Source organism: Acomys minous, assembly GCF_964271855.1.
Source record: "Acomys minous genome assembly, chromosome: 16".
Classification (NCBI taxonomy): Eukaryota; Metazoa; Chordata; class Mammalia; order Rodentia; family Muridae; genus Acomys; species Acomys minous.
Window position 1 is genome coordinate 2,968,791 of NC_140498.1, and position 27,980 is coordinate 2,996,770.

Genomic DNA, 27,980 nt, shown 5'->3' on the forward strand with positions numbered 1-27,980 from the left:
CTGTGCTGTGCTAGAGCCCTCCCCTAGCTGCAGGAGGCTGTGCTGTGCTGGAGCCCTTCCCTAGCTGCAGGAGGCTGTGCTGTGCTAGAGCCCTCCCCTAGCTGCAGGAGGCTGTGCTGTGCTAGAGCCCTTCCCTAGCTGCCTGAGCTGTGCTGTGCTACAGCCCTTCCCTAGCTGCAGGAGGCTGTGCTGTGGTAGAGCCCTCCCCTAGCTGCAGGAGGCTGTGCTGTGGTAGAGCCCTCCCCTAGCTGCAGGAGGCTGTGCTGTGCTAGAGCTCTCCCCTAGATGCAGGAGGCTGTGCTGTGCTGGAGCCCTTCCCTAGCTGCAGGAGGCTGTGCTGTGCTAGAGCCCTTCCCTAGCTGCAGGAGGCTGTGCTGTGCTGGAGCCCTTCCCTAGCTGCAGGAGGCTGTGCTGTGCTGGAGCCCTCCCCTAGCTGCAGGAGGCTGTGCTGTGCTGGAGCCCTTCCCTAGCTGCAGGAGGCTGTGCTGTGCTGGAGCCCTTCCCTAGCTGCAGGAGGCTGTGCTAGAGCCCTTCCCTAGCTGCAGGATGCTGTGCTGTGCTAGAGCCCTCCCCTAGCTGCAGGAGGCTGTGCTGTGCTAGAGCCCTCCCCTAGCTGCAGGAGGCTGTGCTGTGCTAGAGCCCTCCCCTAGCTGCAGGAGGCTGTGCTGTGCTAGAGCCCTCCCCTAGCTGCAGGAGGCTGTGCTGTGCTAGAGCCCTCCCCTAGCTGCAGGAGGCTGTGCTGTGCTGGAGCCCTCCCCTAGCTGCAGGAGGCTGTGCTGTGCTGGAGCCCTCCCCTAGCTGCAGGAGGCTGTGCTGTGCTAGAGCCCTTCCCTAGCTGCAGGAGGCTGTGCTGTGCTAGAGCCCTTCCCTAGCTGCAGGAGGCTGTGCTGTGCTGGAGCCCTTCCCTAGCTGCCTGAGGCTGTGCTGTGCTAGAGCCCTTCCCTAGCTGCAGGAGGCTGTGCTGTGCTAGAGCCCTCCCCTAGCTGCAGGAGGCTGTGCTGTGCTGGAGCCCTCCCCGAGCTGCAGGAGGCTGTGCTGTGCTGGAGCCCTCCCCTAGCTGCAGGAGGCTGTGCTGTGCTGGAGCCCTTCCCTAGCTGCCTGAGGCTGTGCTGTGCTAGAGCCCTTCCCTAGCTGCAGGAGGCTGTGCTGTGGTAGAGCCCTTCCCTAGCTGCAGGAGGCTGTGCTAGAGCCCTTCCCTAGCTGCAGGAGGCTGTGCTGTGCTAGAGCCCTCCCCTAGCTGCTTGAGGCTGTGCTGTGCTGGAGCCCTCCCCTAGCTGCAGGAGGCTGTGCTGTGCTGGAGCCCTCCCCTAGCTGCAGGAGGCTGTGCTGTGCTGGAGCCCTTCCCTAGCTGCCTGAGGCTGTGCTGTGCTAGAGCCCTTCCCTAGCTGCAGGAGGCTGTGCTGTGGTAGAGCCCTTCCCTAGCTGCAGGAGGCTGTGCTAGAGCCCTCCCCTAGCTGCAGGAGGCTGTGCTGTGCTGGAGCCCTTCCCTAGCTGCAGGAGGCTGTGCTGTGCTAGAGCCCTCCCCTAGCTGCAGGAGGCTGTGCTGTGCTAGAGCCCTCCCCTAGCTGCAGGAGGCTGTGCTGTGCTGGAGCCCTTCCCTAGCTGCAGGAGGCTGTGCTAGAGCCCTTCCCTAGCTGCAGGAGGCTGTGCTGTGCTAGAGCCCTTCCCTAGCTGCAGGAGGCTGTGCTGTGCTAGAGCCCTCCCCTAGCTGCAGGAGGCTGTGCTGTGCTGGAGCCCTCCCCTAGCTGCAGGAGGCTGTGCTGTGCTAGAGCCCTCCCCTAGCTGCAGGAGGCTGTGCTGTGCTAGAGCCCTCCCCTAGCTGCAGGAGGCTGTGCTGTGGTAGAGCCCTTCCCTAGCTGCAGGAGGCTGTGCTAGAGCCCTTCCCTAGCTGCAGGAGGCTGTGCTGTGCTAGAGCCCTCCCCTAGCTGCAGGAGGCTGTGCTGTGCTGGAGCCCTCCCCTAGCTGCAGGAGGCTGTGCTGTGCTGGAGCCCTCCCCTAGCTGCAGGAGGCTGTGCTGTGCTGGAGCCCTTCCCTAGCTGCCTGAGGCTGTGCTGTGCTAGAGCCCTTCCATAGCTGCAGGAGGCTGTGCTGTGGTAGAGCCCTCCCCTAGCTGCAGGAGGCTGTGCTGTGCTAGAGCCCTCCCCTAGCTGCAGGAGGCTGTGCTGTGCTAGAGCCCTCCCCTAGCTGCAGGAGGCTGTGCTGTGCTGGAGCCCTTCCCTAGCTGCAGGAGGCTGTGCTAGAGCCCTTCCCTAGCTGCAGGAGGCTGTGCTGTGCTACAGCCCTTCCCTAGCTGCAGGAGGCTGTGCTGTCCTAGAGCCCTCCCCTAGCTGCAGGAGGCTGTGCTGTGCTAGAGCCCTCCCCTAGCTGCAGGAGGCTGTGCTGTGCTAGAGCCCTCCCCTAGCTGCAGGAGGCTGTGCTGTGCTGGAGCCCTCCCCTAGCTGCAGGAGGCTGTGCTGTGCTAGAGCCCTCCCCTAGCTGCAGGAGGCTGTGCTGTCCTAGAGCCCTCCCCTAGCTGCAGGAGGCTGTGCTGTGCTGGAGCCCTTCCCAAGCTGCAGGAGGCTGTGCTAGAGCCCTTCCCTAGCTGCAGGAGGCTGTGCTGTGCTAGAGCCCTTCCTTAGCTGCAGGAGGCTGTGCTGTGCTAGAGCCCTCCCCTAGCTGCAGGAGGCTGTGCTGTGCTAGAGCCCTCCCCTAGCTGCAGGAGGCTGTGCTGTGCTAGAGCCCTTCCCTAGCTGCAGGAGGCTGTGCTAGAGCCCTCCACTAGCTGCAGGAGGCTGTGCTGTGCTGGAGCCCTCCCCTAGCTGCAGGAGGCTGTGCTAGAGCCATTCCCTAACTGCAGGAGGCTGTGCTGTGCTAGAGCCCTCCCCTAGCTGCAGGAGGCTGTGCTAGAGCCCTTCCCTAGCTGCAGGAGGCTGTGCTGTGCTAGAGCCCTCCCCTAGCTGCAGGAGGCTGTGCTGTGCTAGAGCCCTCCCCTAGCTGCAGGAGGCTGTGCTGTGCTGGAGCCCTCCCCTAGCTGCAGGAGGCTGTGCTGTGCTGGAGCCCTCCCCTAGCTGCAGGAGGCTGTGCTGTGCTGGAGCCCTTCCCTAGCTGCCTGAGGCTGTGCTGTGCTAGAGCCCTTTCCTAGCTGCAGGAGGCTGTGCTGTGGTAGAGCCCTTCCCTAGCTGCAGGAGGCTGTGCTAGAGCCCTCCCCTAGCTGCAGGAGGCTGTGCTGTGCTGGAGCCCTTCCCTAGCTGCAGGAGGCTGTGCTGTGCTAGAGCCCTCCCCTAGCTGCAGGAGGCTGTGCTGTGCTAGAGCCCTCCCCTAGCTGCAGGAGGCTGTGCTGTGCTGGAGCCCTTCCCTAGCTGCAGGAGGCTGTGCTGTGCTAGAGCCCTCCCCTAGCTGCAGGAGGCTGTGCTGTGCTAGAGCCCTCCCCTAGCTGCAGGAGGCTGTGCTGTGCTGGAGCCCTTCCCTAGCTGCAGGAGGCTGTGCTGTGCTAGAGCCCTTCCCTAGCTGCAGGAGGCTGTGCTGTGCTAGAGCCCTTCCCTAGCTGCAGGAGGCTGTGCTGTGCTAGAGCCCTTCCCTAGCTGCCTGAGGCTGTGCTGTGCTAGAGCCCTTCCCTAGCTGCAGGAGGCTGTGCTGTGCTAGAGCCCTTCCCTAGCTGCCTGAGGCTGTGCTGTGCTAGAGCCCTTCCCTAGCTGCAGGAGGCTGTGGTAGAGCCCTCCCCTAGCTGCAGGAGGCTGTGCTGTGCTGGAGCCCTTCCCTAGCTGCAGGAGGCTGTGCTGTGCTAGAGCCCTCCCCTAGCTGCAGGAGGCTGTGCTGTGCTAGAGCCCTCCCCTAGCTGCAGGAGGCTGTGCTGTGCTAGAGCCCTTCCCTAGCTGCAGGAGGCTGTGCTAGAGCCCTCCCCTAGCTGCAGGAGGCTGTGCTGTGCTAGAGCTCTCCCCTAGCTGCAGGAGGCTGTGCTGTCATAGAGCCCTCCCCTAGCTGCAGGAGGCTGTGCTGTGCTAGAGCCCTCCCCTAGCTGCAGGAGGCTGTGCTGTCATAGAGCCCTCCCCTAGCTGCAGGAGGCTGTGCTAGAGCCCTTCCCTAGCTGCAGGAGGCTGTGCTGTGCTAGAGCCCTTCCCTAGCTGCAGGAGGCTGTGCTAGAGCCCTCCCCTAGCTGCAGGAGGCTGTGCTGTGCTGGAGCCCTCCCCTAGCTGCAGGAGGCTGTGCTAGAGCCATTCCCTAACTGCAGGAGGCTGTGCTGTGCTAGAGCCCTCCCCTAGCTGCAGGAGGCTGTGCTAGAGCCCTTCCCTAGCTGCAGGAGGCTGTGCTGGAGCCCTTCCCTAGCTGCCTGAGGCTGTGCTGTGCTAGAGCCCTCCCCTAGCTGCAGGAGGCTGTGCTAGAGCCCTTCCCTAGCTGCAGGAGGCTGTGCTGTGCTAGAGCCCTTCCCTAGCTGCAGGAGGCTGTGCTACAGCCCTTCCCTAGCTGCAGGAGGCTGTGCTAGAGCCCTTCCCTAGCTGCAGGAGGCTGTGCTGTGCTAGAGCCTTTCCCTAGCTGCAGAAGGCTATGCTGTCCTAGAGCCCTTCCCTCGCTGCAGGCGGCTGTGCTGTGCTAGAGCCCTTCCCTAGCTGCAGGAGGCTGTGCTGTGCTAGAGCCCTTCCCTAGCTGCAGGAGGCTGTGCTAGAGCCCTTCCCTAGCTGCAGGAGGCTGTGCTGTGCTAGAGCCCTCCCCTAGTTGCTTGAGGCTGTGCTGTGCTAGAGCCCTCCCCTAGCTGCAGGAGGCTGTGCTAGAGCCCTCCCCTAGCTGCAGGAGGCTGTGCTGTGCTAGAGCCCTTCCCTAGCTGCAGGAGGCTGTGCTGTGCTAGAGCCCTTCCCTAGCTGCAGGAGGCTGTGCTGTGCTAGAGCCCTTCCCTAGCTGCAGGAGGCTGTGCTGTGCTAGAGCCCTTCCCTAGCTGCAGGAGGCTGTGCTGTGCGAGAGCCCTTCCCTAGCTGCCTGAGGCTGTGCTGTGCTAGAGCCCTTCCCTAGCTGCAGGAGGCTGTGCTGTGCTAGAGCCCTTCCCTAGCTGCCTGAGGCTGTGCTGTGCTAGAGCCCTTCCCCAGCTGCAGGAGGCTGTGCTAGAGCCCTCCCCTAGCTGCAGGAGGCTGTGCTGTGCTGGAGCCCTTCCCTAGCTGCAGGAGGCTGTGCTGTGGTAGAGCCCTCCCCTAGCTGCAGGAGGCTGTGCTGTGCTAGAGCCCTCCCCTAGCTGCAGGAGGCTGTGCTGTGCTGGAGCCCTTTTCTAGCTGCAGGAGGCTGTGCTAGAGCCCTCCCCTAGCTGCAGGAGGCTGTGCTGTGCTAGAGCCCTCCCCTAGCTGCAGGAGGCTGTGCTGTGCTAGAGCCCTCCCCTAGCTGCAGGAGGCGTGCTGTGCTAGAGCCCTCCCCTAGCTGCAGGAGGCTGTGCTGTCCTAGAGCCCTCCCCTAGCTGCAGGAGGCTGTGCTAGAGCCCTTCCCTAGCTGCAGGAGGCTGTGCTGTGCTAGAGCCCTTCCCTAGCTGCAGGAGGCTGTGCTAGAGCCCTCCCCTAGCTGCAGGAGGCTGTGCTGTGCTGGAGCCCTCCCCTAGCTGTAGGAGGCTGTGCTAGAGCCATTCCCTAACTGCAGGAGGCTGTGCTGTGCTAGAGCCCTCCCCTAGCTGCAGGAGGCTGTGCTAGAGCCCTTCCCTAGCTGCAGGAGGCTGTGCTAGAGCCTTTCCCTAGCTGCAGAAGGCTATGCTGTCCTAGAGCCCTTCCCTAGCTGCAGGAGGCTGTGCTAGAGCCCTTCCCTAGCTGCAGGAGGCTGTGCTAGAGCCCTCCCCTAGCTGCAGGAGGCTGTGCTGTGCTAGAGCTATCCCCTAGCTGCAGGAGGCTGTGCTGTGCTGGAGCCCTTCCCTAGCTGCAGGAGGCTGTGCTGTGCTAGAACCCTTCCCTAGCTGCAGGAGGCTGTGCTGTGCTAGAGCCCTTCCCTAGCTGCAGGAGGCTGTGCTGTGCTAGAGCCCTTCCCTAGCTGCAGGAGGCTGTGCTGTGCTAGAGCCCTTCCCTAGCTGCCTGAGGCTGTGCTGTGCTAGAGCCCTTCCCTAGCTGCAGGAGGCTGTGCTGTGCTAGAGCCCTTCCCTAGCTGCCTGAGGCTGTGCTGTGCTAGAGCCCTCCCCTAGCTGCAGGAGGCTGTGCTGTGCTAGAGCCCTCCCCTAGCTGCAGGAGGCTGTGCTGTGCTGGAGCCCTTCCCTAGCTGCAGGAGGCTGTGCTAGAGCCCTCCCCTAGCTGCAGGAGGCTGTGCTGTGCTAGAGCCCTCCCCTAGCTGCAGGAGGCTGTGCTGTGCTAGAGCCCTCCCCTAGCTGCAGGCGGCTGTGCTGTGCTAGAGCCCTCCCCTAGCTGCAGGAGGCTGTGCTGTCATAGAGCCCTCCCCTAGCTGCAGGAGGCTGTGCTAGAGCCCTTCCCTAGCTGCAGGAGGCTGTGCTGTGCTAGAGCCCTTCCCTAGCTGCAGGAGGCTGTGCTAGAGCCCTCCCCTAGCTGCAGGAGGCTGTGCTGTGCTGGAGCCCTCCCCTAGCTGCAGGAGGCTGTGCTAGAGCCATTCCCTAACTGCAGGAGGCTGTGCTGTGCTAGAGCCCTCCCCTAGCTGCAGGAGGCTGTGCTAGAGCCCTTCCCTAGCTGCAGGAGGCTGTGCTGGAGCCCTTCCCTAGCTGCCTGAGGCTGTGCTGTGCTAGAGCCCTCCCCTAGCTGCAGGAGGCTGTGCTAGAGCCCTTCCCTAGCTGCAGGAGGCTGTGCTGTGCTAGAGCCCTTCCCTAGCTGCAGGAGGCTGTGCTAGAGCCCTTCCCTAGCTGCAGGAGGCTGTGCTAGAGCCCTTCCCTAGCTGCAGGAGGCTGTGCTGTGCTAGAGCCTTTCCCTAGCTGCAGAAGGCTATGCTGTCCTAGAGCCCTTCCCTAGCTGCAGGCGGCTGTGCTGTGCTAGAGCCCTTCCCTAGCTGCAGGAGGCTGTGCTGTGCTAGAGCCCTTCCCTAGCTGCAGGAGGCTGTGCTAGAGCCCTTCCCTAGCTGCAGGAGGCTGTGCTGTGCTAGAGCCCTCCCCTAGTTGCTTGAGGCTGTGCTGTGCTAGAGCCCTCCCCTAGCTGCAGGAGGCTGTGCTAGAGCCCTCCCCTAGCTGCAGGAGGCTGTGCTGTGCTAATGCCCTTCCCTAGCTGCAGGAGGCTGTGCTGTGCTAGAGCCCTTCCCTAGCTGCAGGAGGCTGTGCTGTGCTAGAGCCCTTCCCTAGCTGCAGGAGGCTGTGCTGTGCTAGAGCCCTTCCCTAGCTGCAGGAGGCTGTGCTGTGCGAGAGCCCTTCCCTAGCTGCCTGAGGCTGTGCTGTGCTAGAGCCCTTCCCTAGCTGCAGGAGGCTGTGCTGTGCTAGAGCCCTTCCCTAGCTGCCTGAGGCTGTGCTGTGCTAGAGCCCTTCCCCAGCTGCAGGAGGCTGTGCTAGAGCCCTCCCCTAGCTGCAGGAGGCTGTGCTGTGCTGGAGCCCTTCCCTAGCTGCAGGAGGCTGTGCTGTGGTAGAGCCCTCCCCTAGCTGCAGGAGGCTGTGCTGTGCTAGAGCCCTCCCCTAGCTGCAGGAGGCTGTGCTGTGCTGGAGCCCTTTTCTAGCTGCAGGAGGCTGTGCTAGAGCCCTCCCCTAGCTGCAGGAGGCTGTGCTGTGCTAGAGCCCTCCCCTAGCTGCAGGAGGCTGTGCTGTGCTAGAGCCCTCCCCTAGCTGCAGGAGGCGTGCTGTGCTAGAGCCCTCCCCTAGCTGCAGGAGGCTGTGCTGTCCTAGAGCCCTCCCCTAGCTGCAGGAGGCTGTGCTAGAGCCCTTCCCTAGCTGCAGGAGGCTGTGCTGTGCTAGAGCCCTTCCCTAGCTGCAGGAGGCTGTGCTAGAGCCCTCCCCTAGCTGCAGGAGGCTGTGCTGTGCTGGAGCCCTCCCCTAGCTGTAGGAGGCTGTGCTAGAGCCATTCCCTAACTGCAGGAGGCTGTGCTGTGCTAGAGCCCTCCCCTAGCTGCAGGAGGCTGTGCTAGAGCCCTTCCCTAGCTGCAGGAGGCTGTGCTAGAGCCTTTCCCTAGCTGCAGAAGGCTATGCTGTCCTAGAGCCCTTCCCTAGCTGCAGGAGGCTGTGCTGTGCTAGAGCCCTTCCCTAGCTGCAGGAGGCTGTGCTGTGCTAGAGCCCTTTTCTAGCTGCAGGAGGCTGTGCTAGAGCCCTTCCCTAGCTGCAGGAGGCTGTGCTGTGCTAGAGCCCTCCCCTAGCTGCTTGAGGCTGTGCTGTGCTAGAGCCCTCCCCTAGCTGCAGGAGGCTGTGCTAGAGCCCTCCCCTAGCTGCAGGAGGCTGTGCTGTGCTGGAGCCCTTCCCTAGCTGCAGGAGGCTGTGCTGTGCTAGAGCCCTTCCCTAGCTGCAGGAGGCTGTGCTGTGCTAGAGCCCTTTTCTAGCTGCAGGAGGCTGTGCTAGAGCCCTTCCCTAGCTGCAGGAGGCTGTGCTGTGCTAGAGCCCTCCCCTAGCTGCTTGAGGCTGTGCTGTGCTAGAGCCCTCCCCTAGCTGCAGGAGGCTGTGCTAGAGCCCTCCCCTAGCTGCAGGAGGCTGTTCTGTGCTGGAGCCCTTCCCTAGCTGCAGGAGGCTGTGCTGTGCTAGAGCCCTCCCCTAGCTGCAGGAGGCTGTGCTGTGCTAGAGCCCTTCCCTAGCTGCAGGAGGCTGTGCTACAGCCCTTCCCTAGCTGCAGGAGGCTGTGCTACAGCCCTTCCCTAGCTGCAGGAGGCTGTGCTACAGCCCTTCCCTAGCTGCAGGAGGCTGTGCTGTGCTAGAGCCCTCCCCTAGATGCAGGAGGCTGTGCTACAGCCCTTCCCTAGCTGCAGGAGGCTGTGCTGTGCTAGAGCCCTCCCCTAGTTGCTTGAGGCTGTGCTGTGCTAGAGCCCTCCCCTAGCTGCAGGAGGCTGTGCTAGAGCCCTCCCCTAGCTGCAGGAGGCTGTGCTGTGCTAGAGCCCTTCCCTAGCTGCAGGAGGCTGTGCTACAGCCCTTCCCTAGCTGCAGGAGGCTGTGCTGTGCTACAGCCCTTCCCTAGCTGCAGGAGGCTGTGCTGTGCTAGAGCCCTTCCCTAGCTGCAGGAGGCTGTGCTGTGCTAGAGCCCTTCCCTAGCTGCAGGAGGCTGTGCTGTGCTGGAGCCCTTCCCTAGCTGCAGGAGGCTGTGCTGTGCTGGAGCCCTCCCCTAGCTGCAGGAGGCTGTGCTGTGCTGGAGCCCTTCCCTAGCTGCCTGAGGCTGTGCTAGAGCCCTTCCCTAGCTGCAGGAGGCTGTGCTGTGCTGGAGCCCTTCCCTAGCTGCAGGAGGCTGTGCTGTGCTGGAGCCCTCCCCTAGCTGCAGGAGGCTGTGCTGTGCTGGAGCCGTCCCCTAGCTGCAGGAGGCTGTGCTGTGCTAGAGCCCTCCCCTAGCTGCAGGAGGCTGTGCTGTGCTAGAGCCCTCCCCTAGCTGCAGGAGGCTGTGCTGTGCTGGAGCCCTTCCCTAGCTGCAGGAGGCTGTGCTGTGCTGGAGCCCTCCCCTAGCTGCAGGAGGCTGTGCTGTGCTAGAGCCCTCCCCTAGCTGCAGGAGGCTGTGCTGTGCTGGAGCCCTCCCCTAGCTGCAGGAGGCTGTGCTGGAGCCCTTCCCTAGCTGCAGGAAGCTGTGCTGTGCTAGAGCCCTTGCCTAGCTGCAGGAGGCTGTGCTGTGCTAGAGCCCTTCCCTAGCTGCCTGAGGCTGTGCTGTGCTAGAGCCCTTCCCTAGCTGCAGGAGGCTGTGCTGTGGTAGAGCCTTCCCCTAGCTGCAGGAGGCTGTGCTGTGCTGGAGCCCTTCCCTAGCTGCAGGAGGCTGTGCTGTGCTAGAGCCCTTCCCTAGCTGCAGGAGGCTGTGCTGTGCTAGAGCCCTCCCCTAGCTGCAGGAGGCTGTGCTGTGCTAGAGCCCTTCCCTAGCTGCAGGAGGCTGTGCTGTGCTGGAGCCCTTCCCTAGCTGCAGGAGGCTGTGCTGTGCTGGAGCCCTTCCGTAGCTGCAGGAGGCTGTGCTAGAGCCCTCCCCTAGCTGCAGGAGGCTGTGCTAGAGCCCTTCCCTAGCTGCAGGAGGCTGTGCTGTCCTAGAGCCTTTCCCTAGCTGCAGAAGGCTATGCTGTCCTAGAGCCCTTTCCTAGCTGCAGGAGGCTGTGCTGTGCTAGAGCCCTTCCCTAGCTCCAGGAGGCTGTGCTAGAGCCCTCCCCTAGCTGCAGGAGGCTGTGCTGTGCTAGAGCCCTTCCCTAGCTGCAGGAGGCTGTGCTGTGGTAGAGCCTTCCCCTAGCTGCAGGAGGCTGTGCTGTGCTGGAGCCCTTCCCTAGCTGCAGGAGGCTGTGCTGTGCTGGAGCCCTCCCCTAGCTGCAGGAGGCTGTGCTGTGCTAGAGCCCTCCCCTAGCTGCAGGAGGCTGTGCTGTGCTGGAGCCCTCCCCTAGCTGCAGGAGGCTGTGCTGGAGCCCTTCCCTAGCTGCAGGAAGCTGTGCTGTGCTAGAGCCCTTGCCTAGCTGCAGGAGGCTGTGCTGTGCTAGAGCCCTTCCCTAGCTGCCTGAGGCTGTGCTGTGCTAGAGCCCTTCCCTAGCTGCAGGAGGCTGTGCTGTGGTAGAGCCTTCCCCTAGCTGCAGGAGGCTGTGCTGTGCTGGAGCCCTTCCCTAGCTGCAGGAGGCTGTGCTGTGCTAGAGCCCTTCCCTAGCTGCAGGAGGCTGTGCTGTGCTAGAGCCCTCCCCTAGCTGCAGGAGGCTGTGCTGTGCTAGAGCCCTTCCCTAGCTGCAGGAGGCTGTGCTGTGCTGGAGCCCTTCCCTAGCTGCAGGAGGCTGTGCTGTGCTGGAGCCCTTCCGTAGCTGCAGGAGGCTGTGCTAGAGCCCTCCCCTAGCTGCAGGAGGCTGTGCTAGAGCCCTTCCCTAGCTGCAGGAGGCTGTGCTGTCCTAGAGCCTTTCCCTAGCTGCAGAAGGCTATGCTGTCCTAGAGCCCTTTCCTAGCTGCAGGAGGCTGTGCTGTGCTAGAGCCCTTCCCTAGCTCCAGGAGGCTGTGCTAGAGCCCTCCCCTAGCTGCAGGAGGCTGTGCTGTGCTAGAGCCCTTCCCTAGCTGCAGGAGGCTGTGCTAGAGCCCTTCCCTAACTGCAGGAGGCTGTGCTGTCCTAGAGCCTTTCCCTAGCTGCAGAAGGCTATGCTGTCCTAGAGCCCTCCCCTAGCTGCAGGAGGCTGTGCTGTGCTGGAGCCCTTCCCTAGCTGCAGGAGGCTGTGCTGTGCTAGAGCCCTTCTCTAGCTGCAGGAGGCTGTGCTGTCCTAGAGCCCTTCCCTAGCTGCAGGAGGCTGTGCTGTGCTAGAGCCCTTCCCTAGCTGCAGGAGGCTGTGCTAGAGCCCTTCCCTAGCTGCAGGAGGCTGTGCTAGAGCCCTCCCCTAGCTGCAGGAGGCTGTGCTGTGCTAGAGCCTTTCCCTAGCTGCAGAAGGCTATGCTGTCCTAGAGCCCTTCCCTAGCTGCAGGAGGCTGTGCTGTCCTAGAGCCCTTCCCTAGCTGCAGGAGGCTGTGCTGTGCTAGAGCCCTTCCCTAGCTGCAGGAGGCTGTGCTAGATCCCTTCCCTAGGTGCAGGAGGCTGTGCTAGAGCCCTCCCCTAGCTGCAGGAGGCTGTGCTGTGCTAGAGCCCTTCCCTAGCTGCAGGAGGCTGTGCTGTGCTGGAGCCCTTCCCTAGCTGAAGGAGGCTGTGCTGTGCTAGAGCCCTTCCCTAGCTGCAGGAGGCTGTGCTGTCCTAGAGCCCTCCCCTAGCTGCAGGAGGCTGTGCTGTCCTAGAGCCCTCCCCTAGCTGCAGAAGGCTGTGCACCGGATCCCTAACACTGGAAAACAAGTTAAAAACAAAGAGGGTCTGGGCTCAGTGTGGTGGTGTTCGCCTTGAATCCCCCCTGGTCCATATAGTGAGTTTCAAGTCAGCCAGGTCTACACAGCGAGATCCCGTCTTTAAAAATAAAGCAAGCCAGAGAGGGTGGTTTATGCCTGTAATCCCAGCACTCGGGAAGCAGAGGAAGGCAAATCTCTGAGTTCAAGGACAGCCCGGTCTACAAAGCAAGTCCAGGGCAGCCAGGGCTACACAGAGAAATCCTGTCATGAAAAACCAAAAACAAACAAACAAACAAACAAACAAGTAAGTGCAGGGCTCTGGGATTTGTTGTAGGAAGGGCTCCTTCGGGGAGCGAGGTCCCAGCTGCTGTCTCTGGACTCCTACTGTCTCTTTTTTAGATGACCAAAATGTTGGACCTTCTGGAGGACTTCCTAGACTACGAGGGCTACAAGTACGAGCGCATCGACGGCGGCATCACGGGCGCCCTCAGGCAGGAGGCCATCGACCGCTTCAACGGTGAGGATGAAGTAAATTCTTTGGTCCCTGTGGACATGGAAGGCCTGAGAAACTTCTGCCATGTCCTTAGGATGGGGGGTGCTGAGGGGATGCTGGAAACTTGACCAGGAGTTAGGATACAGTGTTTATAGTCGGAGCACCTAGCAGCCAGGGGTAAACTTGGCCTCCTAATTCTCACATCCTAGCTCCTGGTGCCCAACAGTTCTGCTTCCTGCTGTCCACCCGAGCTGGTGGCCTGGGCATCAACTTGGCCACTGCTGACACTGTCATCATCTTCGATTCAGATTGGAACCCCCATAATGACATCCAGGTGGGAACCTGCACCCCACATTCCCTGTTACGTTCAGCAAGTTGACACCGGTTCATGAAGGAGGTTGTCCTGCTCAGGGGCGGGTCTTAGGAGAGACAAGAAGGCCTTTCCCTACCGGTGTCAGCTTCTCTGTGTCACTCTGCGATGCCCTCTATTTCTTCCTGCCCCTGTAGGCCTTCAGCAGAGCCCACCGGATTGGCCAGGCAAACAAAGTGATGATTTACCGGTTTGTGACTCGAGCATCTGTGGAAGAACGAATCACACAGGTGGCGAAGAGAAAGATGATGTTGACACATCTGGTCGTGCGGCCGGGTCTGGGCTCCAAGGCTGGCTCCATGTCCAAGCAGGAGCTGGATGACATCCTGAAATTTGGCACCGAGGAGCTCTTCAAGGACGAGAACGAGGGTGAGCCTCTTCTGCAGCCCTTGAGGCAGCCCGGGCTCCTCAGGGAAAACACCCCCAGGAAGCTCCCCCAAATCAAACCTTTCCTGTCAGCCTGCGCAGGACAGATACCTTCTTCTTCCTAGTCTTCCTGAGATAAGGGTTGGCCACCTGAGGACACAAAGCAAAAACCCTTGCCACGAGTCCCAGGGAACAGTCCTTTCCTCCAGGCCTGTGAGAAGGAGGGGGCGGAGCATCTCCCGTCCTGACTAAGCTGTGGCCTCTTCTGTCCCTTGTCTCTGCCAGGGGAGAATAAGGAGGAGGACAGCAGTGTGATCCACTATGACAATGAAGCCATTGCTCGGCTGCTGGACCGAAACCAGGATGCGACCGAGGACACGGATGTGCAGAACATGAACGAGTATCTTAGCTCCTTCAAGGTGGCGCAGTACGTCGTGCGCGAAGAAGACAAGGTGAGAGGTGTGGGGGCCACACCCTGTCCCCCAGGGCCGTCTCTGGGGGGCCGTGCCGGTCACTAAGTTTTGAAGTAGTACTATTCTGCACCCTTGCTTTTGGTTTATTCTCTCATCCTGGTCCCCAGCAAAAAGCAACAGTGGACCTCCAACGCTTCTCATTCTGAGAGACAACACTGAGCTTTGGAGAGACACCTAGGTACAGAAAGTTCTAGCAGTCACAGACCGCTGCTTCTGTGTCTGTGGGAAGTGAGGGGGAAGTAGAGCAGAGGTTTAAAGGCGCAGGGAACAGGTGACAGGGAAAATGTCTCCAGAAACGGGATGCTGGGTCCGAGAACATCAAGCAGGATTTGGCCAGCGAGGGATTTGATGCAGCAGTGGGTGTGGCGAGGAGGCGGCTGGCGGCCTTCACTCTTGCCGCCCTTTCAGATTGAGGAGATCGAGCGGGAGATCATCAAGCAGGAGGAGAACGTGGACCCCGACTACTGGGAGAAGCTGCTGCGCCACCACTATGAGCAGCAGCAGGAGGACCTGGCCCGCAACCTGGGCAAGGGCAAGAGGGTGCGAAAGCAGGTCAACTACAACGACGCCGCGCAGGAGGATCAAGGTGACGCCACCCCTGACGAGAGAGAAGGGAAGATGCGATGGGCAGAGCTTCTTGCCAAGGCTGTAGGGCGGGAAGGGGGCTGGGGGACCAGGAAGGGCCAGGAGGAAGTTTCTAAGGCCAGATGGATCTGTGAGATTTACTGACCTAGGGACTGCAGAGGGACCCTGTGAGCACCCCAGGGACTCATTGTTTACGTAGCTGTGACATGCGTCAGAGTGGGAAAGTAGGAAATACCGAGAGGCCAGAGATGGCTCAGGAGGACCAGGGCCAGGGTGGAGGTGGAGAAAAGTGCAGGAGGAAGAACACAAGTGCAGAGAGCCCAGTATGGCTGCCGCGGAGCTGACCATGGAGCCCTCTCGGTCCCTCACAGATAACCAGTCAGAGTACTCGGTGGGGTCGGAGGAGGAGGACGAAGACTTCGATGAGCGTCCAGAAGGTGGCGTCTTCTCTTGACTTTTTTGTCTCAGCTTTTTCAGTTTCACCTTCCAGCTTTCTTTAAGTCCTTTATTTGTTAAAGATTTATTTATTTTTATGTATATACTTTGACCTGCATGTATGTCTGTGCACTGTCTGCATGCCTGGTACCTGCAGAGGCCAGAAGAGGTTGTCAGATCCTCTGAAACTGCAGTTACAGATGGTTGTGCGCCACTGTGTGGGTGCTGGAAATCAAGCCCTGGGCTCTTAATTGTTGAGCCATCACTCTAGCCCCTGAGCCCCCTGTTTTTATGCAATAAAAATGCTTTGTTTTGCTGGGCACGCTGATGCATGCCCATAATCCCAGCACTCAGGAAGGCAGAGACAGGCAGATCTTTGTGAGTTTGAGGCCATTTTGGTCAACAAAGTGAGTCTAGGACAACCAAGGCTAAACTCTGCCTCAAAAACAAAAAGCAAAAGCAAAAACAAAAATTCTTTAAAATGCTTTGTTTTGGGGTGGGAACATGGTAGCACACACTTGTAATGTCAACAGTTAGGCGAAAGCAGGAGGGTTGCTAGTTCGAGGCATTCTGACTACACATTCTGACTACATATTCTGACTACACATTCTGACTACATAGCCGCTGTATCTCAAAAAGAAAGAAAAGCTGCTCTGGTAGGAAAACTGACTATTGAATATGGAAAGGAAGTCGCGGCCATGATGTCTCTGTTGTTGAAGCTGGAGCATACAGCCATGTGGTAGCAGGTGTTCTCAGGTCAAGAAAGGCGGCGAGGTGTGGTGACAACACCGGCAGCTCCAGCCGCGAGGAGGGTTGGACAGGATGCAGGAGGTGGAGGCCTGAGCAGCACAGACTCCATCCAAAAGTACAAACTCGCATACACTGAAGCCAAACAGGAAGAGGATGTCATTTTTTAAATGTTTAGTAATAGATAAAAGGCAGTAAGATACCGGGTCAATTTTACGTTTAATGATACAAGACAATGATAAGAAGATACCAGGTATTAGATTATATGAGGTTTATTAAATGAGCTTGGGGAGAGAAGGGAAGGGGGGAGGGGTACCCCAGAGAGAGGCAGAGACAGAGACAGAGCGACAGAGTGAAAGACAGATCGAGAGAGTAAGAGAAGGGTGAGAGAGACAGAGAGGGGAAAGAGAGAGCCACAAGGAAGGTCTGTCCTTTTCTATAGCCCTGCGCAGGGCTATGCCCCCCCCCGTGGCAGGTAGACAATGACATCACAGGTAGGCAATGACATCACAGGTAGGCAATGACATCACAGGTAGGCAATGACATCACAGGTAGGCCGACTGGAGCAGAATCCCAACACCTTTACTTTCCCACGAGTAACGTTGCCTGTCAGGATATTTGTTACTAATTTTTGGATATGGCTTGTTTTAGCCTTAGCAGGTAGTAATGCTGACAACGTGCTTGCAAGAAAATCAGAGGCAAATGTGAATAGACTAGCCCTGTGTTTTATATGTCATGGGATGGGTATAAGGCAGACTGAGGGCTAAGAGGGGGTGCTGACTCCACTAATCAATGTCACCCTCACCTTTAGGGCGTCGGCAGTCAAAGAGGCAGCTCCGGAACGAAAAGGACAAGCCGCTGCCCCCACTGCTGGCTCGAGTCGGGGGCAACATTGAAGTGAGACGCTGGCCAGGCACCTTGCATGAGCTCTAAGGAAAAAAGGGGTCTGGGTACACTGGGAATGGAGTAGGCAGAACTTCCGGCTCCTCATCATTCACAGCCCCGCCTCTTTGCCTCACCTTCCCGATGCAGGTATTGGGGTTCAATACTCGACAGCGGAAGGCTTTCCTTAATGCTGTGATGCGCTGGGGGATGCCGCCTCAGGATGCTTTCACCACGCAGTGGCTAGTGCGAGACCTGAGGGGCAAAACCGAGAAGGAGTTTAAGTGAGTGCGGACGGAGGGCCCGAGCCAAGAGCTTTGGGTCTTCTTGTTCTTCCTATTGGCTGCCGCGTGATGTGACCTTACTCAGCTGATCACCACTCCGTAGTCATGTGCAGGCTCTGTTTCCTGGGAGGTGGGCTCAGCCTGCCCCACTTCCCCTCAGCAGAGCCTAGAATAAAGGGGCCAGGCCTCCTCCTCACGGGAGAGGTGTCTGAGGAAGGAGCCTCACCCGGGCTGGCCGGGCCTCACATTTACTTGGCCATGAAAACCTGGCAGGAGGAGCTGGTGAGCGGGATGAGGAACTGACTGATGGCTCAGGGACAAAGTGCCCAGTCCCAGGAGACGCAGCAGGGGAGCTGACAGCTGAGGGGAGGGGTGGGGGGCCTGCAGGCAGTGAATGAGCTAGGAAGTGAGGGCGGATGCAGGTGCGTGGCCTTTGGGCGGAGTCTTGGAAGCACCTGGGAGTTGAAGTTGAGGGAGTCAGTGAGCTGTGTGTCGTCTTCTGTGCCCGAACCCTGCTAAGTCTTTGCTAAGCCCTCCCACTCCCATGCTTTCCAGGGCCTACGTGTCTTTGTTCATGCGCCATCTGTGTGAGCCTGGGGCAGACGGCTCTGAAACCTTTGCCGATGGGGTCCCTCGCGAGGGGCTGAGTCGCCAGCAGGTGCTGACCCGAATCGGAGTCATGTCTCTTGTCAAGAAGAAGGTCAGCTTTTCCTCCCTCATGTGTCAGGCCGGCTGCTTAGTCTCTGCTCTTCTCTGTCTCTCATCTGAGTCTCACCTCAGGCTGGTGTGGTACAGAGGAGACAGAGCCTCCTGCTTGCCTGGTGCCGGGAACTGACCTCGTCCCTGCTCGCCTCCTTCCCCAGGTGCAGGAGTTCGAGCACATCAACGGACGCTGGTCCATGCCGGAGCTGATGCCTGACCCTAGTGCTGACTCCAAACGCTCTTCCAGGGCTTCCTCTCCCACCAAAACCTCGCCCACCACTCCGGAGGCGTCCACAACCAACAGTCCTTGCACCTCTAAACCTGGTAATTGGAAGTCAGGGGCGGATGGCGGGGAACAAGTGTGGCCAGATGTGAGGGCGGAAAACCTGTTTTCCCCCTTGGATTAGTCTGTTTGTGTGATTATAATGCGGTACATGAAGTTGCACAACTTTGTATAGGAAATAGGCTTGTTTGGGCTCATGGTTTTGGAGGTTCAAGGTCAACAGCTGCGTCTCGCTTGCAACATCCTGGGTCACGGCGGCTGCTGCGTGGTGAATGGCAGAGATCATGCATGTGCCGCCTTCCCAAGCCCTCTTTTTGTTTGTTTGTTTTTTTCTTTTCTTTTTAAGATTTTATTTATTTGTTATTTATACAGTACTCTGCCCCCATGTGTGCCTGCAGGCCAGAAGAGGGCACCAGATCTCATTAAAGATGGTTGTGAGCCACCATGTGGTTGCTGGGAATTGAACTCAGGACCTCTGGAAGAACAGCCAGTGCTCTTAACCTCTGAGCCATCTCTCCAGCCCCTGTTTGTTTTTTTCAAGACAGGGTTTCTCTGTGTAGCCTTGGCTATCCTGGACTCACTTTGTAGACCAGGCTGGCCTCGAACTCACAGCGATCCGCCTGCCTCTGCCTCCCGAGTGCTGGGATTAAAGGCGTGCGCCACCAGGGTTCAGTTACAGGTCTCACCCCATGACGTCATCTAACCCTGATCGCCTCCTCCAAACCCACCTGTAAATACTGTAGTTAGTTCAGTGTCTGCCAGGTTCTTATCTCACAGTGGCATTCAGTGCAACACACGAACCTCTGGAGAGCAAGTAAGCCTTGTCCAAGCCCTAGCACTGCCTTGTCCCACAGCGACCCCGGCTCCCAGTGAGAAAGCAGATGGTGTAAGGACACCTCCGGACAAAGAGGACGCGGAGAATCCAGAAGAGAAACCAGAGAAGAATAGCAGAGCCGGGGAGAAGATGGAGACAGAGGTGTGTGAACACCCTCTTCTCCCTGAGGAGATGGGGGGAGGCCTTGGCCACTAGGTGCCTAGGGACGCGTTAGCTCATCTTGACTCAATTGACCACCCCCAGGTTGATTGTCCCAGCCCAGCCCCATCACTTGGAGAGCGGCTAGAACCGAGGAAGAGCCTATTAGAGGTTGAAGCCCCAGGGGCGCCTGGAGAGACAGCGCCTGAGCCTGGGTACCGAGGAGACAGAGACAAGTCCGGTGGGTGTCTTGTCCTAGTGGCCACGCGGATTTGAATTCTGGAGTTCCCTCTTCTGGAGCTGGGATGAGAGTAACAGCTTCCCTTCCTCCCTCCTCCCTCTTCCCTCCTCCCTCCTCCCCCCTCCCTCCTCCCTCCTCCCTCCCTCCTCCCTCCTCCCTCCTCCCTCCTCCCTCCTGACTTTCCCCACAGCCTCAGAGCCAACACCAGGAGGAAGAGGGGAGGAGGAACCGCTGGATGCACAGGAGCACAGGGAGCGGCCCGAGCGGGGACCGGGGGATTTGGGCAAAAGAGGTAACGGGGAAGAAGGGCTGGACACCCAAGTCTCTGAGGGTAGGGGGCAGAGTCTGGGGGACCCAGTGCCTGGGTCTTGGGTGAGCAGCTGTCGGAAGAGCCAGTGCAGTCCATGTGTTAGTGTTCGGACTCAGGAGGAGGCTGTCCTGAGGTATGAGCTCTGCCTTGTTTGGCCTAGCAGAAGATGGAAAAGCAGACCGGGAGCTTCGCCTTGGGCCTCCTCGAGATGAGCCACGGGCCAGCGGGCGCCGTGAGGAGAAGGTGGAGAAGCCGAGGTTCATGTTCAATATCGCCGACGGTGGCTTCACAGGTGTGAGCGCTTGTCTCTTCCCTGCCCCTCGCTGTCCATTTGGGTTTTCTCACTGTGTCCGAGGCTAACAAGCTCATTAAATGAAATGGTGCATCCTGGCGATGAGCCTTGCTCTAAATCCTGCCTGTCCTACCAAACTTCCGCTGGTCTCCAGTACAAGTTTTGTCTTAATCCTAATGTGAGCCTGTTCATGATTAACTTGATTATTTACCTCCTAACATAGTGTTTTCCTGCCTTTTTAAAAATTTAACTCTTTTCAGATTTATTTTATGCGTATGAGTGTTTGCCTGAATGTGTGTGTGCGCACAACATGTGCACAATGCCCCATCGGTCAGGAGATGGTGCTGGACCCTCTGTAACTGGAGTTAGAGGTGGTTGTGAGCCGCCATGTATGTGCTGTGACCCGAGCTCTGGTCCTTTTAACCGCTCAGCCACCCACCTAAGCCTCCCTTCAGTTCTAAGGGGCCTTGAACACTCTGCCCTTACCAGCTCTCCGTCTGTGTGCGCCTGCGGGTGGGCGTGGGTCACGGACCCCTGCTGCCTCTCTCCTGCCCTCTGCAGAGCTGCACACACTGTGGCAGAACGAGGAACGGGCAGCCATTTCCTCGGGGAGACTCAACGACATCTGGCACCGCAGACATGACTACTGGCTGCTGGCGGGGATCGTCCTGTATCCTCTGTCTCTGGGCAGGAAGAAGGGCTCTCTGCTGGGGACGGCGTCGCAGCGGCTCTGTGGCTGCGAGAAACACCATGGCCAGAAGCAACTTGTGGAGGAAGGAGTTTATTTCACATTACAGCTTGTCGCGCATTGTCCAGGGAAGTCAGGGCCGGAACCTGGAGGCAGGAGCTGATGCAGAGGCCATGGTGGGGTGCTGCTTACTGCCTTGCTACCCATGGCTTCTTCAGCCTGCTTTCTTTCTTTCTTTCTTCCTTTCTTTTTTTCTTTTCTTTCTTTCTTTCTTTTTTTTGTTTGTTTGTTGTTTTTTTCGAGACAGGGTCTCTCTGTGTTAGCCTTAGCTGACTTGGACTCGCTTTGTAGACCAGGCTAGCCTCCAACTCGAAGAGATCCACCTGCTTCTGCCTCCTGAGTGCTGGGATTAAAGGCGTGCACCACCACTCCCAGCCAGCCTCCTTTCTTACAGGACCCAGAACCACCAGCCCAGGGGTGGCAGCGCCTACAGGGGGCTGGGCCCGCCCATGTCAGTCACTAATTAAGGAAATGTCTTTAAGTTTGCCACAGCCCAGCCTCGTGGCTGTGTTTTCTCAGCTGATGTTCTCTTTCCCAGATAATTCTAACTTGTGTCAGGTTGAGAAAAACTAGCCAAGACAGAGGGGAACGCAAGAGAAGAAGGTTCACGCTCAGTCAGGGAGGCCTGTGCCACATTCTGGGCAAGTCTGGCCAGCAAGATCTGTTTACAGCCAGGTCCACTCGGTTCCGCTCCTTGACAGTCCCCTCCCCTCCGTCGGCAGCCATGGCTATGCGCGGTGGCAGGACATTCAGAACGATGCTCAGTTTGCAATCATCAACGAACCATTTAAGACCGAAGCCAATAAGGGGAACTTCTTGGAGATGAAAAATAAATTCCTGGCCCGGAGGTTCAAGGTGGGAATAAAAGGGGGGAAGAAGTGGGCGGGGGAAGGGCTTGGCCCAGGCGTGGGCTAGAAGGAATGTTGCCATCTTGAGAGTCGAGATGGCACGTGTGGCTAAGGCCACAGTGTGTGCCCGTGTGATGGGAACTGTGGTCTGGATGGAAGTTGATGCTGGGGTCACACACTCTGGGGACGGAGTAGCTCCCTAGCGTCCTGGTCCCCCACTCCCCTGTGCTCACCTCTACCCTGCACCCTCCGCTCCTGCCCTAGCGTCCTGGTCCCCCCACTCCCCTGTGCTCACCTCTACCCTGCACCCTCAGCTCCTGCCCTAGCGTCCTGGTCCCCCCACTGACCTGTGCTCACCTCTACCCTGCACCCTCAGCTCCTGCCCTAGCGTCCTGGTCCCCCCACTCCCCTGTGCTCACCTCTACCCTGCACCCTCAGCTCCTGCCCTAGCGTCCTGGTCCCCCCACTCCCCTGTGCTCACCTCTACCCTGCACCCTCAGCTCCTGGAGCAGGCGCTGGTGATCGAGGAGCAGCTGCGGCGGGCGGCCTACCTGAACCTGTCACAGGAGCCGGCGCACCCCGCCATGGCCCTCCACGCCCGCTTTGCCGAGGCCGAGTGCCTAGCCGAGAGCCACCAGCACCTCTCCAAGGAGTCGCTGGCAGGGAACAAGCCAGCCAACGCCGTCCTGCACAAGGGTAAGGGCCGCGGTGGCCCCGCGCGGGGGAGGGCCCACAACGCTGCGTAAGTCTTCACCCCGCACCCTTCAAAATCTTCCCACACCCCATCCCCTTACCCCTCTGTCCTCTGAGCCACTCCCCTCTGACCTCTAACCCCATCTCTGACCCAGCTGGAACACTGTTGGCTTTTAGCCTTTATCCCTTGTCCAAACCCACACTTGGTCGGGTTCACACCAGTGACCAGCAGGGTACCAGTCACCTCACAGGGTGGGTCTGCATGGTCACACCTACCGCGGTCCTGGCAGCCTTGGTTCGTGTATGTACACCACAGACGCCCTCAGCTCTGGCCCCGCAGGTCACTTCCCTCATATTCAGTCACCCTATGAAGTGAAAACTACTGCCCGTACCCCATAAAACTCTCCTTTGACCCCCAACCTTTTCTCCCGCACCCTCCTACCTTGCTAACTGCAGGTTAAGTCCCAGAGCCATCTTAACCACCTAACAGAAGCTGGTGTCGTGACCTCCTCCTGCTCCCTTAGGCCCTTCTGTGTAACGCTGACCCTTTAACTCCCCTCCCCCACTATGTGCAAAAACTGATCCCTCAAATCATACTTCCCGTGCCTCCCGTTCCTCCCCACCATCCCCAACCCTAACCTCCCTCTTCCAGTATGGGATGTTCTGACAACCCCGACCCATGTCTTCCAATGTCTTTCCCTACCCTTTGTCCGTATTGTTTCTTCTTCTTTATTTCCATCTGTCCTGTGTGATATCTGGCCTGACACTCTCCTCCTCTGAGTCACTCTTTTCCTGTCTCTTTTCTGTCATTTTTGTCACTTGGTTCCTTGTGTCCTCTCTTCTCTGGCTATACTTGTCCATCTGACTGTCACTTTTTCTGGCTCCATCTCTCTTTCCACCTTTTCTCTTGCCCTTCTTTCTCTGTGGCCCGGGCCCCAGTTCTGAACCAGCTGGAGGAGTTGCTGAGCGACATGAAGGCGGATGTGACCCGCCTGCCAGCCACGCTGTCCCGAATACCCCCCATCGCGGCCCGCCTGCAGATGTCCGAGCGCAGCATCCTCAGCCGGCTGGCCAGCAAGGGCACAGAGCCTCATCCCACACCGGTAACCCTCTTCTTCCCTAGCATGACCTCTCAGTGTCCCTCAGACACAGACACACACACACACACACACACACACACACACACACACACACACACACACACACGGAGCAGTCTGCTCCAACAGTCTTCACCTTGAGTCTCCCCATCCCACAACCTCTAGTGACTCTGGACCACAGATCCTTCCCCCTAAACTGTGGACTGACTAACCTCAGCTTGCTCTTGGTTCCAGGCCTTTCCCCCGGGTCCTTACGCCACACCTCCGGGGTACGGGGCGGCCTTCAGCGCCGCACCCGTAGGGGCGCTGGCCGCCGCAGGCGCCAATTACAGCCAGATGCCTGCGGGGTCCTTCATCACAGGTTAGACGGTGCTCCTGCCTCCTTGCTTCTCCCTCACTCTGGCCAAACTTCCTCTCTGCCTGACTCCCTTGTCCTGCTTTATACCCATGTCTTCCTTGTAAGTGTCCAGGGTTTTAGGGACGAGTTATTCTGGCCTTGTTCTGGCTGTTCTAACCTCTCCCGTTCATCAGGAGGCTGAGGCAGGATTCCTGAGAATCCTCAGGCTAGCCTCCTGGGCTTGTGTGAGATGCTTGTCTCAAAAAAGAAGCCAGCTGGGTGTGGTGTTCCACACAGTTAATCCCAGCACCTGGGGAGGCAGAAGCAGGTGGATCTCTGTGAGTTCTAGCTTCAGGGCAGCCGGGGCTATGTAGAAGACCCTATCTCAGAAAAACCAAAAGTCTCCCCGTCATACGGCTTCACAGCTCTCTCCCACTTGGACTTCCTCTACCTGGTGTCGTCAGGGGAAGTGAATGTCAACCCAGAGAGGCTAGAGTGAGTCAGACCCTGTCACGTTGTGCTGCAGGAGGAGTCTGAGGAGGAGGGTCACCCCTAGTCAGAGGAGGAGGGGTCACCCCTAGTGGGAGGAGGGTCACCCTTAGTCGGAGGAGGAGGGGTCACCCCTAGTCGTCTTTCTACATTTATTAGAAATTCACAAGTGGCAGGAAGTGACTTGGCAGTCAGGGTGGGCTGTTGTCAGGGAGTGCCACTTGGTATGTGGGGGCTGACTTTTCCTTACTCATCTCCCCAAACAGCCACCACCAACGGCCCTCCAGTGCTGGTGAAGAAAGAGAAGGAAATGGGGGTGCTGGTGTCAGACGGGCTGGATGGGAAGGAGCCCCGAGCAGGGGAGGTGATTTGTATAGACGACTGACTGCATCCCAGGCCTGCCCTTCACCGAGGCCCCGACCCCGGAGCCGACCCACATCTCAGGCCTTGGGGCCTGCCGCCAACCCTCCACCGTCCCCACCCCTTGGGCCACCACTGGGCTAGCAGCTCCCTTGTCCCTCTATAACTCCTCCCTTCAAGAAGGACCCCCTATCTCTCTCCACCTCCACACACCTTTCCCACCAAACCTTGAAGACTGTGCTGGTGTGCAGAGGTCTGGGTGGGAGATGGTTAGCAGGGTCTTCAGGTACCCATATGCCCCACCACCAGACATACGCACTTCCCAGTAAATGATTGTCGGAGGGAAGAGATGTGGCCTCCCCTGTCCTTTCCTGCAGTATCACCTCCACCTCCTGTGAAGCGGGGAACTAGGCTTGCCTGGCCTTCAGGAACTTCTGTGAGAACAGCCTCGAAGAGGGGAGCTCTATTAGAGGGATGAAAATAGCGCTGGGAGGAAGAAGGGAAGAGGAGGGTGGCCGCGTGGTACTGTCACTCCCTCTCCTGAACGGAGGGTGGGGCAGCTACAAGGGAGCTGGCTGCTGTTGAGTCCCAGTGGCTCTGTCACCTCCGCGTACCAGCATCTTGTGCTAGGAATGACTCTCCTCTCTGGGGGCCCAGGACCACCCCCACGAAGAGTGATGGTTGGGTGATACTCCTTCAAGCCAAAGAGGAGCTCCCCAACCTGTTCTGGGTGACCTAGAAAGGGTGGGAGAGAATACGGGGGCCAGACATGGGGGCAGATCCCCCCACTCTGGGGCTCAGGTTTCTGGGGAACTAAATCCTCCCTCCTCAAGGCCTGGATACAGACTAAATTTGAGTAGGTCAGGCCAGGGGCCTAGTCAGGAGCCTGCCTTGCCTGTGGGACCAGAGCTACATAGTGGGTAACAGGCTGGGGAGATTCGGGCGCATTCCCCCTTCAAGGAGGGGCCAGGGAGTGGCAGTTTGCATGGGGAACCCCCATATCCTCCTTGCTGCCCCTTTCCCAGTCTCTTCGCTCCTGCTCCTGGTCTGCCCCGATCCCTTCTGTATCAGGTTATCGGTTGTACATATAAATTATACTTTCCTTTCTGTGTGCTGTCATTTTTACCGAGGGAGGGGGATTCTGGTGTGGAGGTAAAATAAGAATTGTTGCTTTGTTCTGTTTCTTCTTAATAGACTCTCTCCCCCTGCGTTTTGTTGTTTTTCTTTCTGACACATGGTTTCTCTATATAGCCCTGGCTGCCCTGGAACCCAGAGATCCTGCCTCTGCCTCCCAAGTGCCAGGATTAAAGGCGTGTGCCACCGCCACCACCCCAGTTAGTAATCCCCTTTCTATTTTGTGACTTTCCTGGATTTTTATCTCTTGATCTATTCACCAAAATAAGACCTTCTCCCCAAACCAACCACACGATGAGCTTAGTGTACAGGCTGATGAGCAGCAGGGTCCCCGGGGCCAGTGTGTGGCAAGCAGAGGGAGCAGGCTTCCTGACACAAGGAGAGGTGTCCAGCAGCTGCCCAGCTCCAGGCCACCGCTTCCCCCAGAGTCAGCAGAGGTCACTACAGCTCCACAGGTTCAAGTCCACTGTGCAGCAGGGGATGCTGCTGCTGCTGCTTTTAAATTTAACTTTGTTTTAAAGACCTGGGGTCAGTGTGGTGTCACTTATGAAGGATTGAAACTGCTGGACAACACTGTATTATTCAATAACAGCCTTTCACAGGTTGGAGTGAGTGCAGATACTTTATTCTTGAGACCATTGCATTAAAAGTAGACAATCAACAGACAGCGAGTACATCATATGCATTAACACTGCATGGGCTCTGCAGGTAGCCATTTGGAGTTTACATTCTAGAAACACTCAAAGCATAAAACACCAGAAAATATAGCACTAGCTTTGGCAGCACATAGACAGAAACAGTGACAATAAGGCACATTACAGCCGCTGCATGCTGGCCTCCAAAAGGGGACATTTAAGCTGAAACTTACGGACAGGAAAATGACAAAACATTTTTAAAATGGAGGTTTATACTCTATAGGTATATTATTATTTGTCAACAAAAAGATCCTGATGACCTCTGAAAACTGAGGTCTACTGTAAATTCACATTTAGAGTTCAGAAAAAGTTTTCTTCACAATAGAATGTCACTTTAGAACTTTAAAGCAATGTGTCATTAGTGTTTTAAATACTCCTCCTACACATGGATGACAATGATGACACCCCAGAGTGACTAAGATCTAAACCAGGGCTTCTTACACACATACAGATCACCTGGGATTCCAAAAATGTCAGGGAATGTGGACTGGGGTCTTGAAATTCTGCATTTCTAGCAAGCTGTGAGACCAGCACTGCTGCTGGTCTTGAATTTAGTCTATAGTAAGATATTTACAGGACTTTAAATAGAGCTAATTTCATATAATAAGCAATGTCCCATTATGGGACAAAAACTTAAAATTATGTGAGCATCTCTCTTTTCAGTATTGCTGCAGTCTGTAAAGATTAACAGATAAAGGGTTAAATTCTGCTTCCTTCATCAATAGGCTCACCCGTCCTTGATCAATCTTAATTAAGGCGTTATGCAGATGCCTCTTGGGCGTTTTCAAACCTGCCCTATCAAGCTGAAGGCAGGCTGATTGTGAGCAGGGAGGCAACTCAGTAATTTTCTGGAATACGGAACGGAGAGTGGGAAGATGGCACGCCAGCAAACACACACAACCAGATAAGTGAGATTGACCCGACATCGACATCAAAATTAGCTTATCTCCCGTCCTGTCCGGGTTTTTGTTTTGCTTTTTAAGAAAACATATTCAACCACTGAGCAATGATAAGATGGGATCTGTTGCTTACACCACAGCCTCCCAGAACGGACGCCAAAGCTATGGCGTGATATTTGTTTCTTCCCACATTTCTATTGTCCCTTGGCCACTCCATTCTGAAAACGTAAGGCTGGCAACAGTCTAGGAGCCTCCCGCCGTTCAGAATTCACACCACCTAGGACACTTTCTGTTCAACTCCATCACGCACGTACCAATTCCAGCATCAGAGGGGGTAGTCTTGACATCAACCCATTTGGGGATGCTGCTCACACCTGCCTCCTGGGTTCTTCGGTTACAGCGTGCAACGGGTCATGTGGGCAATGTCCTTGACCTCTGGGCAGTAGAGCACTGGAGGAAAGAAAACAGGTTAGTGGCAACCGGAGGGGTGCACCCTGACCCGGCATTCTTCGGCGCGCGGTACCCGGGATCCTCCCCAGGCGGGCCCTCACCATTGCTAGGCAACGGACGCCGCAAGCGGCGCGCCGGCGCCAGGACCCTGTCCAAAATTCGGCGCAGCGCGCGCCAACCCGCACTTGTGGGTCCCGCCCCCTGCTCGCTCTCCTCTTCCCCGTCCTCGTCCTCTCCGTCGCCTCCGCTTTCCTTGGCCGGGCTCCCCATCGGGTCTCTTTCACCTTCAGCCCGGGCTTTCTCCTCCAGCCGCGACCACAAGCCGGGGTCTAGCGCGATCTCCGTGACGCCGCCGCGCGGGAGCGGGGAGGGCGCGCGGCAGAACGGGCACGTGACAGCGCGGCGCAGGCGCACCACGCGCGCGGCCGTGCGGCTGCCGTCGCCCCGCGCGGCCAGCTCGCGCAGGCAGGCGGTGCACAGCGTGTGGCCGCAGCGGGCGCGCGCCGTGCCGGGCAGGCGGCGGGGCGCGCGGGCCCCGAGGTTGTAGGGTCGGAAGCAGATGTTGCAGTCCAGCTCACCCCGCTCGGGAAGAGAGGGCACCCTCATCAGGAGTTGCATGGTGGCCGCCTGGGCCGGAGGACGTCGATCCCGGGGGCGGCTAAGAAGGCAGACCGAGCGAGCCCTTCTTGGGGCCTGGGGCCTGGGGCCTGGGGCCGGCGCCGCCGCTTCTGTCCCCTTTTAATAGTGACGCCCCGCCCTCGAGGCGTCACGCACAGATCGACCGCTCCCTTCCGCGGCACGCGTCGGGGCGGTGGAGGCGCGAGGCTGGGAATGCGAGTGGGGGCGCAGCGGGGTGGATGGCCCAGGCCATGCCAGAACTGCCCGAGGGGTGGGGTGGGGGGACACGTCCCATCCACAGCCCCCTTGTCGAACTCCTCGCCCCCCAGCAAAACCCTAGCGCTGGCTGTCATTTAAACCTGGTGCTGGTGCCCAGGTCCCCTCTTGCACA

The 27,980-nt window shown here is 58.4% G+C and overlaps 2 protein-coding genes across 10 annotated transcripts in view; one reads left to right on the forward strand and one right to left on the reverse strand.

The window, feature by feature from the left end:
* Positions 1-24,900, forward strand: part of CHD3 (chromodomain helicase DNA binding protein 3) — a 39,170-nt gene extending 14,270 nt beyond the window's left edge. For 5 of the 9 annotated variants that reach the window (XM_084764686.1, XM_084764690.1, XM_084764689.1 and 2 more), the window contains exons 21-40: positions 12,185-12,302; positions 12,488-12,612; positions 12,786-13,017; positions 13,300-13,466; positions 13,896-14,073; positions 14,444-14,509; positions 16,066-16,151; positions 16,287-16,420; positions 16,976-17,120; positions 17,284-17,446; positions 18,260-18,381; positions 18,484-18,619; positions 18,810-18,911; positions 19,090-19,221; positions 19,783-19,891; positions 20,692-20,824; positions 21,318-21,559; positions 22,450-22,613; positions 22,842-22,968; positions 23,700-24,900. In XM_084764686.1, coding sequence (XP_084620812.1) covers positions 12,185-12,302; positions 12,488-12,612; positions 12,786-13,017; positions 13,300-13,466; positions 13,896-14,073; positions 14,444-14,509; positions 16,066-16,151; positions 16,287-16,420; positions 16,976-17,120; positions 17,284-17,446; positions 18,260-18,381; positions 18,484-18,619; positions 18,810-18,911; positions 19,090-19,221; positions 19,783-19,891; positions 20,692-20,824; positions 21,318-21,559; positions 22,450-22,613; positions 22,842-22,968; positions 23,700-23,937 — 2,919 coding nt within the window. In that variant the 3' untranslated portion in view covers positions 23,938-24,900. The remainder of the gene's footprint in view (positions 1-12,184; positions 12,303-12,487; positions 12,613-12,785; positions 13,018-13,299; positions 13,467-13,895; positions 14,074-14,443; positions 14,510-16,065; positions 16,152-16,286; positions 16,421-16,975; positions 17,121-17,283; positions 17,447-18,259; positions 18,382-18,483; positions 18,620-18,809; positions 18,912-19,089; positions 19,222-19,782; positions 19,892-20,691; positions 20,825-21,317; positions 21,560-22,449; positions 22,614-22,841; positions 22,969-23,699) is intronic. The other 4 variants (XM_084764692.1, XM_084764694.1, XM_084764687.1 and 1 more) reach the window with 3 other exon arrangements.
* A 635-nt stretch (positions 24,901-25,535) lies between these two features.
* On the reverse strand, positions 25,536-27,688 carry RNF227 (ring finger protein 227). Its single transcript, XM_084760822.1, has 2 exons — positions 27,073-27,688; positions 25,536-26,971 (listed from the first exon to the last, which is right to left on the reverse strand). Exons 1-2 carry the CDS (start codon positions 27,587-27,589, stop codon positions 26,916-26,918), a joined length of 573 nt encoding a protein of 190 aa, XP_084616948.1. The 5' UTR covers positions 27,590-27,688; the 3' UTR covers positions 25,536-26,915.
* Between the last annotated feature and the right edge of the window lie 292 nt (positions 27,689-27,980).

What these genes read in the sequence shown, in the direction of transcription:
- RNF227 (XM_084760822.1), bottom strand. Translation starts at nt 27,589, where the DNA reads ATGCAACTCCTGATGAGGGTGCCCTCTCTTCCCGAGCGGGGTGAGCTG. An exon ending in GCGTCCGTTGCCTAGCAATG is followed by an intron (nt 26,972 to 27,072) that starts GTGAGGGCCCGC and finishes TCTTTCCTCCAG; the next exon opens with TGCTCTACTGCCCAGAGGTC.